This window comes from Enhydra lutris, unplaced genomic scaffold (assembly GCF_002288905.1).
Source record: "Enhydra lutris kenyoni isolate GAN:26980312 unplaced genomic scaffold, ASM228890v2 scaffoldscaffold48, whole genome shotgun sequence".
In the NCBI taxonomy this organism is placed as follows: Eukaryota; Metazoa; Chordata; class Mammalia; order Carnivora; family Mustelidae; genus Enhydra; species Enhydra lutris.
Window position 1 is genome coordinate 10,691,612 of NW_019154132.1, and position 12,549 is coordinate 10,704,160.

At 40.8% G+C, this 12,549-nt stretch overlaps 1 protein-coding gene across 3 annotated transcripts in view; it reads right to left on the bottom strand.

Moving 5' to 3' along the window:
- The window catches only part of LOC111156735 (male germ cell associated kinase), a 51,493-nt gene continuing 38,944 nt past the window's right edge, over positions 1-12,549 (bottom strand). Inside the window, exons 11-14 of one of the 3 annotated variants that reach the window (XM_022517787.1) lie at positions 8,921-9,052; positions 7,166-7,240; positions 4,442-4,561; positions 257-411 (exon numbers count right to left, since the gene is read on the bottom strand). In XM_022517787.1, the coding sequence (XP_022373495.1) occupies positions 257-411; positions 4,442-4,561; positions 7,166-7,240; positions 8,921-9,052 (482 nt within the window). Of the gene's footprint in view, positions 412-4,441; positions 4,562-7,165; positions 7,241-8,920; positions 9,053-12,549 lie in introns of all 3 variants that reach the window. The other 2 variants (XM_022517788.1, XM_022517790.1) reach the window with 2 other exon arrangements.

Sequence of the window (12,549 nt, forward strand, 5' to 3'; positions counted from 1 at the left end):
TACTTTGGCAAATAGTTTATTCAATACTTTGTAAAGTCCTACCCGTATATCAGCACTGTGGGCAACCAATGCTAAGAATATGCATTTCATTTCTAGGAAAGAAAATCGGAGATGGTTTTTGCTCTTCAAAGTACCCACTACTGCATATTTCTTCCAGAACTCAGTAGAAATAGACATGACATCGGTAGACATTTCCTAGGGTCAGGGGACTTGCAGGGCTCCTTGGAGCGGTGCTGCGGGGCTTCACACGAGACTCCTACCGGTGGCCGCCATACTTAGCCACCCAGTCTGTCCTTCCATGCACCGAGGGAACCGGCTGTGCACGGTTCACAATATTTAGATTCTTGGCCGTAGGATTGTAAGTACGTCCTGAAAACTGCCCCCGACCAGGTTTTGTGTTCCAGGTATATTCTAGAAGAAATAAGAATTGGAAGTTGGAATTTTATTCATTTCATTAACAAATTTAAAATCAGGGAATTTATCTTTTTTATTTTATGGGGGAATCCAGAGTTTATCTTTAAAAGATTAGTTCAGTGGTCTCTAATGTTTTTTTTAAATATTACAACTAAAAATTCTAGTATACTCTTCTGTTGATAAAGAGTTCTTAGTAGCTTAAGAGCCAATATTTCTGGTTTACAGTTCTGATACTGCTGCCACTTCTTTTTTGGGTTTACTCAAATGCCTTAACACATTTAGGTAGGCAACATCAACCAGGATGACCAAGAAATTCTGGGTCAGGTTCAACAGGTAGTACCCACAGTGTCAGTGACTTTGTAAAGTCACACAGTGGTTACATCTAATACTCAAATGTAATACCCACTACAGAAAATTTATTTGCAATTATGAATCCTATAAGTCTCTGGCCTCATGGAGCTCCAGGGATGGGATCCCATTGTAGATCTCTTTTAAACATGAAAATGGGGTCTTTAGAGGCAAGAAACTTCATTTTTTTAATTGGGAAAATGATGGATGAAAACAATTCCTTTAAAAGGTGAGCCATTCCTAAGATCCCAAACCTTTGTGAAATTTTAATTTGTTAAATATTTGTTGTTACCTGAACAATTTACAAGCTACACTTGCTTAAACATCTCAATGACAAAGCAGTAAATCATTTTGTAGAGAACTTCAGTCTCTTCTCCAGTCCTTCACTCACCCACCCTCACTTCACATTTACAGCGGATTGTCAGGTCTTCTCTCTCAAGAGGATGTTTGATCTGTCCATTTGAGATTTAAGTATCTTTTCACACTGTGTGGTGGCTGTCACACTTGGATTAAAATCCTAAGTGTCAATTTTGAAATGAGTCTAACCCTTTTGTACACCTAGCACTATGCCATATTCACATACATGGTTTCCCTGTTTTTGTTGTTGTTTATATCTATACTTTCTCTAAACCTGGGAGTAGAGGGAACATTATAGGAGCAGTATGGGTCCATTGTCCCTCTGACCTCCGCTCAACGGGGAATAGCATTAAGTGAGGAACTGCCCAGGGAACACCCTGTCCTGTCCTCTCACTCTTACCAGGTTTAAAGTTCTCCGGGTTAAAGCTAATAGAAAGCTACCTAATGAAGCAGGGACAAAGTGTTTAGAAGAGCCAGTCAACCCTTAACTGTTAAGGAAAAACTGATGAAACCACTAACCAAGTTTTCCAGGAATGGCCCTTTACTTCTAACCCATGGGAGTGTAGAAAAGCGCCAGTGTGTTAAATTTGTGAACCCAAACCTGAGGTCTATAGGCCAAAATGGTACTGGGCATGGATGATAGCACTGGTGGGAGGGTAGGAGGGGAGGGAGATAGGCCATAAGCCCTGGTGATTCAGAGAAACCCTTCGGCTAATAGGGTGAGGCCCTTGGGATACAAAATGAGGGATTTGGGGAGTAACAGCTTTTTCTCCAGGCCATGACATAGCTACGTCAAGTCCTAAATGAATTTGAAACCCTGTCCAGGCAGATACTTTTAAAACCTTCTTGGAAGAGGGGATTGTTTTGCCAAGAAGGGTATAGTGTTGACATTTAGATTCCTATCTGAAAGATAATAGTTTTAGGATTCAAGCACCGTTGCTGAAGAACTTAGGCCCTGACAAAGGATCCGAGATCTTGTGGGAGGGCAAGAAATGCTTTTGTGTCTTTGTCAGACCAGACCCCGCACGTCCTGAGCATGGGGCAGACAAGCCTCTAAGGTTTGCTGTGCATTTAAGAACCACATGTGTCCTATCAGGGGCATTTAACTTCTTGTAAAAAATAATGTGTGCTGAAGGAAAGATGTTCACCTGTAGTTAAGAATTTAATCAGTGCCACCACTGTGTCATTTTTAGCAAGAAACAGAACCTCTGTAAAACAGATCATGATAATAGTACTTTCTGTAGTCAAGTTAATGAATGTAGTGCACTTAGATCAGGGCCCTCCCTGCCCTTGTAAAGGGTGGCTGTCCAGGAAAGAAGTCCCTCCTTAAAGTCCTTGTTACCGTCAGAGCAAGGGGAGGTGACGGCGTTAGGAAGTCTGGGATGGGAGATTACATGGGAAAGCTGGAAGCAATTAATTTGCATTTTCTTCTCAAAACATGAGAGTGAGGACAAGGAGGAGCAGAGAGGGAGGCAGGCTACATGAGAAGGGGAAATAGTTGAGTAAAAAATGTAATGACCTGGTTTTGTTTTCTTGTGGGAAACTGCCACCCGGGTGGGAGTGCTGGAGGACTCATCTCTTACAGAACAGTGGTTTCCTAAGCATTTGCCTTGACCACGAGAATGATTAATATTTACTTCTTTTTTTTTACCTATCCTCCTACCACCATCTGTAGGAAAATCTGATGAGCAGAGTAAATGAAGAGATAAAAAGTTGTGAGAAAGCATTTACTAAAAAAATGTAGATAGGACTATGCATGCTAATCTGACAGAATACTTAACATGTAAAGGCCTTCAGTATCTTATAAAAATAGTCTTTTTAAAAAAAATTTTATTTATTTATTTGTCAGAGAGAAGGAGAGAGAGAGAGAGCACACAAGCAGGCAGAGAGGCAGGCAGAGGCGGAGAGAGAAGCAGGTTCCCTGCTGAGCAAGGAGCCCATGCGGGACTCTATCCCAGGACCCTGGGATCATGACTTGAGCCGAAAGCAGAGGCTTAACCCACTAAGCTACCCAGGCGTCCCTAAAAATAGTCTTAAAGACACCTACTTTCACTTTGTAAGAGCAGGTACTCAGATAACAAAATAATTTGATACATTATGATTTTCTGCTTTTATTTTAAAAATTGCTATTAAGCCATGGCTGGTGACTTACCATAAGGTTGGCTTAAAATACCTGAGGCTTTGAAAAAAAAAAAAAACAAAACAACATAGCTGTATATCAAGTGTTCACTTACATATTTTGTTTCAGCAGAGGGATAAGGAAGCAATTCTTCACAGATAAGGTAACTAAGTACTATTTATTTCTACTCTGTGTTAAGGGAGAGTAAATTATAGACGTCCAGTGCTTTTTACAGTTTTAGCTCCAACAGTGTGACCTTTAAAGACTGGCAGCTTGGATCAGGAGTTCTAACATAAGCCCCTGGCTAGGACACAACCCAAGATTACTTTTCAAGTGAACTTCGCTATTACACTACAACTTTGTATCTTACCAAACTTCTATCTGCCTTCGCCTTTAGGCACTTTCATGAGGACCTCTATTTTAGATTAGAATAATTTCGAGAATGTTCACAGCCAGATCTAGTCAAGCTCAAGTACAGAATCATGACCCTGGTCTCTGGCCATACCACCCTGAACGCACCCCATCTCATCTGATCTTGGAAGCTAAGCAGGGTCGGGCCTGGTTAGTACTTGGATGGGAGAATCCCGACCCTGATGATCAAGGGCATACCCCTGAACGTGGCTGTCCTGCCACGCTACGGAGGAATCAATCCTTCACCACTCACTGTTGCAAAGCCAGTGTGGTGTGGAAGTCCCGCCACCATTCGGTTCAGTACAGTGGAACTGCAGAGGAAATGGCACACGGGTAGTGTCTCAGCATTGGTTAAACTTCCCCTCTGGGCTAGGTGCCAGGTGGGAAGCTCTGAAGGATGCCATCTTCCGTCTCGTTGGCTAGCACAGCATGTTCCTTGGAATTACCCAGACCCAGTTGCTGTCCCGGCCGCACCGTTGACCAGCTGTGTGACCCTAGGTAAACTGCTTCATGTCAGTTTCCTCCTCTGTAGAAGGGCTCCCTCGTCCAGTCTTGTGAAGAGTAAACGGCATAATGTGTTCCTGGCAGAGAGGAGCCATTTAGGCAGAGGGAGCACTTAGGACAGACCCTCAGACCACAGCTTCAGAAGAAGAAAGGACATTTTGCCAAAAACGATTAGAACTGTGTTAATGAGACTGATTTAAAAGTCTTCACTTGGGGAAAGTGATGGTATAAACTTCAAAAGAGCTCCTTTCTGATCAGAAATCTCAAAAACTATAAAGTTGTTCTTACCTGACGTTGTTGCACTGAGAGGTGCTAAGTGTATCCTCTGGCCAGCTGAGCCCACTTCTTTTTTGAGAAAGGAAGGAATATATCCTGACTGATTGTAAGTAGCATAGCTTCCAAGATTTCCTGGTGACGCATCATAAAGTTTCATAGTCAGAAGGTGAATATTTTAAAGCACCAAAGAGTAACAAATACTACACCCCTCCCAATTCTGGATTCCGTTTTTCGAGTATTGACTCTATTTCAAGCGCTGCATAATAGCTTTACAGATAATCCTGTTGAGTCCGTATAATGCCCCTTTACATGCCTATTTTATCCACACCTTGTGGCTCTTAGAACCTGCTTAAAGGATCACCGTAAGTGACCAAGCTAGAATGTGAACCCAAGGCTGTCTGCCCTGAACATACCAGTTTTTTGTTTTTTTTTTTTTAAATGACTTCTTTCTTAACCTGAGTGTGTTTCCTGCCAGGAGGCCCCCGGCCCTCCTGTGCTCTCTGCTTTTCTTCATTCTGTAAAATCACTATAGTAACTGTACCTGTTCTCATAGGGTTGCTGTAGAGAGTGAATGAAATGTATGCAAAGCACTTAGCATAGAATCCGGTGTTCAGTAAATGTCAGCTGTCATCAACCTCATCCTCATCACTGTTAGTGAATGATCGGCCTTGGGGCAGTAGAGTGATGGGCTGAAGGGGGAAAAGCTAAAGGCAGGTCACTGCTCGAGCTGAGATGAGAGTCTGAACTAAGGGAGTCACAAAGGCAATGGAGAAGAGGACTAAGTGGGTGTATGGGGTAGGCGGGGTAGGGAAAGAGGAATACAAACCCCTCAGTTTGTATCTTAGGTGACTAAGAACAGTTACAGGTTTGTTGGAAAGACATGGTGCCTGTGGGATACCGGAGTTATGGTTAAATGGGCCTGGAGACAGAATTAGCCAGGTATGGCGGTTACGGGGCTATGGCTTGGAGGAGCCAGCTTGGAGGGCTTGTGGGATATGCAAAGGTCCAGAACAGAGGCCCAGGGAACACCAGCATTAGGAGATAGGAAAGAAGAGGACCTGCAGAGGAAAGGGAAGAGAGAGGGTGGTCGATGATAGGATGAGCAGGATCTGAACATCCAGGAGCACACAGTGTGTGAAGAAAGGAGGAAGACCGAAGGAGGCAGCGATCTGATGGGATTAGCCCAGCTGTGGGATCTGGCCCCTAGGATCATGTCAGGACCTGGCAGGAGCGGTTTCAGTGGCCTGAGTCCAGGTGAGGACAGACTACAGTGAGCTGAGAAGCAAACTGGAAATAAGAGGAAAAGGAATATAATTTTCTTTCAAGGAGCCTCGCTATGCAGGAAAGGAGACACATTTGTCAGCAAGGTGGTAGACCAGGACTCTGACGGTGATGGTGAGCTATGACTGAAGCATCTCTTACAGCGCTACTGGTTCACAAGTCTGGCCTCTGAACCTCTTGTCCCTGACGTCTGTCACAGTGCTCTGCACAGGAGGCCCTCAGTAAGTGTGTGCTCTTGAACCAACAAATGCCAAACAGCAGCGTCACCGCAGAAGTGAGACTTCAGACAGTGAACACGTCAGTTTGTACAGTTTTTAGCACTACAGAATTCTGCATATGCACAACTGCCTAATTTGACCTTTCTTTTAGCTCTTGAGTACCCATTTCTAAATCACTAGTCAGCCTTTTACGTCAAAAGATTTTTGAAAGGCAGTTCACGGCAGTGATCCCATTCAGCGGCAGCTCCGGCTCTCCTCCGCCTCCTCAGAGCAGATGCTACATGCTTACGGTGACAAAAATCCTAGGGATGGCTATATAGTAATACCTTGGTAAATATCATGTCCTTCATTTGCTACACAGGGAAACTGACTTAGGGAGCCTAATTGACTTGTCCGCAATCACAAGGCTACTGAGTGACAGAATGGGGATGGGATAGGTCAGATTCTAAAAGCCATGAGCTGAGCAGGTAATGGGCTGTAGGGAGAAAGTTGCAAGGAAAAATGAACAAAAAATTCATTATTTTGGCTTATTTAGAAGTACCTTGTGAGCTTCAAAGTTTCAGGCTGAAGCCAATAGTTAGCACTGTTTAAACCAGCAACAGTGAATCTCTAGGAAATCCACCATTTCTATTAACCTGGTTAATTTTTAAGTGATTATTAATGTGTAAGAAATGAGTTTCAGAACTTTAAAAAAGATTTTCCAGGAATACTGATTACAAATTAGAAAATAGTCTTTTAATTCTTACTCTCAGTAGATTTGTTTCATTTATATAAAGTGTCATTATTAATTTAAGAAGATGAGCTTAGAGCTTTAAGAGCAAGTTAGTTTAGAAACCTGACTGCTAAAGAACGGTGTTCTTTTTTTTTTTAATTAATTTATTTATTTATTTATTTATTTGAGAGACAGAGTGTGAGAGTAGAGAGCTCAGAGGGAGAGCAGACTCACTGCCAAGCAGGGAGCCCGATGTGGGACTCGATCCTGGGACTCCAGGATCATGACCTGAGCCGAAGGCAGTTGCCCAACCAACTGAGCCACCCAGGTGCCCCAAGAACGGTGTTCTTGATGACGTGGAGTGCTTTTCTTTCTCCCAGCTCTGGTCTAATTTCTAAAAGCAGGCGACCTTGGTTGACCTTCATAGTGGCCTTGTATGACAGGATTCAGGGCAAATGTGGAAAAGAAAATTGGACAAGATATTCAAAGAACAAGTTGTACTCATCTACAATGCCCAGAAATTACCTTGTGGTTCCTCTAATTTTTCAGGAAAACTTTCATTGCATGATAGTTTTTCAATTGGTTTAATTATGCTTTCCTCTGATGAGAAGGCAAGTGGAAAGAAAGAATGAAGAAGAAGAATGTTTTAGGAAAAGCAGAGAAACAATGGTGAGATGATTAATGAAAAAAATCAGGAAGGACATAAGAAACTGTTCTCACATGTGGTCACAGCTTTCCTTTGATGCCAGCCGATTCTGTATTCCCCCGAGACGCAAAGTTGTAGTGGGATCATTTAAACTCATGTGTACTTAACCAGCTGGTTCAGTGAATATTATTTTAAAATAGTGGAAAAATATAAGTAAATTAGTGCTGCAGTGTCTGATACCTCAGCACTATTAAACAGATAAATTGAGTCCTCAGAGCATCTGGAAAACTTAAAATGTCCAGAGTGTGTTGTCACATCTCAGAACACCCCAGTAGACTACTCACTTTCTGCATCAGTGATCTCAGATATTTTTGGATCCAGTTCTCTATCTGTCTATATTAAGAACTCTACTTCTTCATACACTTTAAACTGTTGTGTAAAATTTTTCATTGTAAGTTTTATAGTTCGTAAAGTTGTCATTTGTGGGATATTATAGACATTTAAAATAAAACTATTACATCTCTAACTTAACGTTAAGCAATGGGATTTAAATACCATGGTGATTTTATGCCTACCAATACTGACTTACAAAATACATAAATACATTTCTTTTAACCATTGGAAATTTCACTTTAATCTCATTTCTCTCTAAAATTTTATTTTCATTCATGTCAGCTCCCAAATTTTATCCAAATATAGTTTTAGGCTTAAAAGTCTTTAAGTTGACCGCTGAAAAGTATGTGTAAATTGAAACCTTAAAGAAATTTTTTTATAGCCGTAAGTATGTTAAAATATCTTTTTCTAGATTAGGTTCATTATAATTACAATAATTCATTGCATATAATTAATCAAAAAAGATGAATACTATAAATTTTGATTACTGAACATTGAAAGGTATTATTTTTTGGAGAAATTCATCTCACTGAGAAAGATGGCACCTTTTCAGGCTGTCCTTGTATCCACAAATGAGTATTGCTTATTGCTAAAATCAGGTCTCAGCACCAGTTCTGTTCCTTTTTCTCTTGTTCCTTTTTGGAGATGGAAGCACTGAGAAACCTTGTTTAATGTAAAAAGATAGTTGGGAATGAAAGGTGTTGTTATAGCTTTGTCACAACAGTCTTTGAACTCTATTCAGAGTTCTAGACCAAAAATCATAGTGATTTTGAAAATGAGTTTTCATTATCTGTCAGCTGATAATTCAATTAGGCTAAGAACTGGAAGCCACGTGACTTAAACAGGATTTGTTCCCCAGTCATCAAGAGTTACTCACTTTCTCAATATTGATCCCAACATACGAAACTGTGTCTTTGACTGGCACCCCAGAGATTTTTATTCTTTGGGGAAATAGGAAACATACCCTAGTAAACAGAATTTGTCTTTTCTTTTGTAAAGTCAGAGAATAGAGACCCATTGTTCAGGAAGATGCATTTTTTTTAGGACAGAATCCATATGGAAGTTGAGATCTGGCAAATGATTGCCTTTAAATGATCTGTGCTGAAGTACCAGTTAGAAAGCTTTTGTGTACCCCCAAAATTATCTCCATTGGAAGAAGGCAGCTTGCAATGTAGTTAAAAGTAAAAATCTGCAGAAGAAAAACAATGTAAAATTATACTTTAAATGTATTTTTGCTTTACCTGCATTACTCCTTTTGAAAGCAAGTTCTGCCCCCACATGTCCCAATGACTTAGGAAATAACTGATTACTCCAAGTATATGGGTTTATATCCTTTCCACTGGCTACCAAGGACACATTCTTGGGATTTACACCTTAGAAGAGCAAAATAGTCATTTCAGAGGTTAGCGTGTGATCATTAACTTGAAGGAAAAATATATAATACATTTCAGATGAAGACCAGAAATAACATGGAGAAGGAGAATGGAAATAAATTTATGTTGCAATGTAGCAGATAATTGCCTTAACCTGAAATACTTCCAATAACCTGGAATCCTCACAGTGTATTTTATAAACATAAGATGTTTTCTGTCATACAAGAAATAATAGGTTAAACATTGCCAAATGCCTTACAAAAATGGAGATGGTAACAACATTTTCTTCAAAAAGATACTTCCTTGTCATTTACTTGTTTTCAGTATGAACTCTGGGCCAGACCCTGGAGGAACACTTAGTGTGGCCAGGAAAACAGACGTGTGACCAAGAACTCAAGGGAATTTAAAGTTTGGAAGCAGATATGTCAGCATCTATCTATGAAGCTTATTTGTATATGAGACCTAGTAAAATTTAAACAAAGTAGTTCTGATTTTCTGAAATCTGTGAAACGTGGAGTCAACTTTGGACTCTGGTACTAGTGGTCAAAGGGTGGTGTTTCAACTTTTTAAGAGATTTGAAAGTTTCCTGAACTTGCTTTCTTTTTCCTGACCATAAATTGGATGTAACATACAGGACGGTAGAGACCTCACACCATCAAAGCCTCTGGGTTGGACATGAGTGTTTTCTTCAGCTAATACAAGAAAAATCCTCACTGGGAACTACCAATAGTATAGGAAATTAGCAATTTTTTTCCAGGTGGGACAATCTCTCGCTTTTCAGAGTGAACTCTTTAGCAAAGTTTCCCATTTATGAGGCATGTAATAATATCCCTAGTTCTGAAGACAGAAAAAAACCAGGTTGCTTTGTATCTCAAGGTTACTGGTCACCAGTTCTCTAATGAAACCCTCCGCCAGGTAAATAATTTGCCTTTCTTATGGCATATAGCTCGTACGGATTTTGGTTTCTAATAAAACACTTAAAAATTGAACTACAGCAGGCAATTACCTGACAATAAAGAAGATGCACTTTCTAAAGAAGATAGCAATAACTCATGAAAAAATCTTCACACACACAAAAAATCTTTTTTTTTTTTTGGTAGGGGGACAAACTAAAAATCACCTTAAATGAACTGTTTTCATAAGTGTAGTTCAAAAAGAATGGGCTCTTGAGTACCTCAATTATTTTTTTAATCAAGTTAGTCTTGTGATATCCCTAGTTTTTTTTTTTTAAGTAAATATATCCATTAGCAAAGAAAATTGTTTTACTGCTGTCTTTTTGAAGATTCCAGATTCTTTGGAAATAGACACAATCTAGACTGTTAAGTCATTTACATCTTAGTTGATAAGCTTTTACTTGGCACCTTCTATATAGCAAACACTGGGATAGAGGTAGAAATGAACATACCATCATCCCTTGCCTCAGAGGAGATTAAATCAGTTAGCAAATATTTAGTGAGCACCTATCACATGCTAGGCAGTGTATATGGCACTGGACAAAAAGTGGTGAACACAGCACACTAGTTTCTACTCTTGCGGCTCTTATAATTTAATGGGAAAGGGAGACATTAAAAGTTATAAATAGATAATTAGTGGTATATAAATTGTTTAAAAGAATATGGTGCTGGGGGGGGCAGGTAAATAATAGAAGCAAGTTTCTTTAAAAGGTCTATCACTCTTTCTTTAAAAAAATAGGAATTTTAAGGTGAACTGTGAATCTGATTGGGGGTCGGGAGAGGCCACAGTGTAGGCTGGGGACCCGAGATGGGGAAGCCCTGGGAGAGAGCCCGTGGACAAAGGAAGACCAGGGACCGGCACAAAATGAGGCTGGAGAGGGGAGTAGGGGTCAAGTCACATAGGGATGTGTGTGTCCTGTGAAGACATTTAAAATACGGTAGGAAAGGCAAGTGCAGAAATGACATGGGACATTGAAGACAAGGCCAGGGGAGCAGGAAGGAGGAACAGAAGTAATAAAGGGACTCGGGAAGGAGCAGGGTTTCAAATGCGCTGTGGAGGGAGCCTGTCTCTGGGCCAGCGTGGCTGCGTCCGTGCATGCGGGCTGGAGTCCTGGTGCTGGGTGGTGCTGGGAGCAGGACGGGAGACCAGAAGGCACCTCCGAGAGATGCTTTGTGCTTGCATCGCACACTCTACTGCAACTACCTTGCTATCATTAAATACGTAAGGCTTACAGGGTGAGCTGAGCGATGACTGCAGTCCCATTGTAAGTAACAGAAAACAGAATCTCAAAGTCTTGCTCCAGTACACAGCCGGTCAGTAGCAGGTCAGTAACTATGACTCTTGCGTCTCTCTCCCTGAAGGCCAGTGTCACAGATCTGCCAATTCTTGTATAATGTCATGCTGCCCTGAAAGTATATGGTACATTTCTGGAGCTCTCATGATCCTAAAAAAGTTGATGCTTAATAAAACCTTTTATGTTTGGATTTATAATTTTTTTAAAAAAAAAAGGACCCCCAAAGATATTCTTTTTTTTTTTTTAATCCTGAAGATACTCAATTATAAAAATAACTTTGGATCACATATGTCAAGGATCACTTCTTATTACAGTTTCTATCCTCTGCAGTTGCTGGGTCATGATAGGTGCTCAATAAATGTTTGTCCAGGTAACTGAACTGAGCTCAGTTCTAGTTTCAAATCTCATCCAGCTCTAGAGGGGCATCCTCAAGACAAAAAAGGCCAACAGGGGAATAGTAAAGCTCAAATTGAGATTTCATGCACTTCTAATTTCAAGTCTGTTTATTAAGTTTGGATTATAGCCATGCTTATGAACCACAGTAATTTGCGAAACTGTTACATCTCTCTTTTAAGAAGGAAGTGATCTGACCAGTCTCAGATACCCAAAATATGTCCCAGAAATCCACTTTAGGGAGCAGAAATATGAAAACAAGGTACCTTGCATCCCTTTATCCTAGCAAAAATTTACAATTGCCTTTCCCACCACCAGAGGGCTTCCTTGTATAGATAAAAATACCAATTTGCTGAGTGATTTTTGTTTTTTTCCCCAGACGGAAGAGTATCCCCCATGAATTTGTGTTCTGGGAACTTTGCTACATTCCTACTTTTGCAGTCAGATCAGAACTCCCTCACAATACCAACACCAACATTTACAAACCTCCAGGTATCTAGATAGAGATTACAAGGGAAGTGCCTTTGTTGCTTTCAAAAGTGCCCCCCATGTTTTATGGTCTTAATTCCAACTCTTCTCCCCTTCCTAAGGACTTCAGTCCCTCAGGCATCCCCCTCCCCTCCAGCATGATTAATGCCTCCCTCTGTAAGCCATCATTCCTGTCCACATGTAGATGAGCTCCAAAGACCCAGAATCCCCACCATTGATGTGCTCCCTGAGCCAGCTCCAGTATGGCTCTGTTTTCTAAGCTCCTCTTCGCAGCAGAACATCTCCAAAGAGTAGTATGCCTGTTCAGTCGCTACTTTCTCACTTCTCATCACTTTTCAACCCACTCATTTCAATCCCTCACCATTCC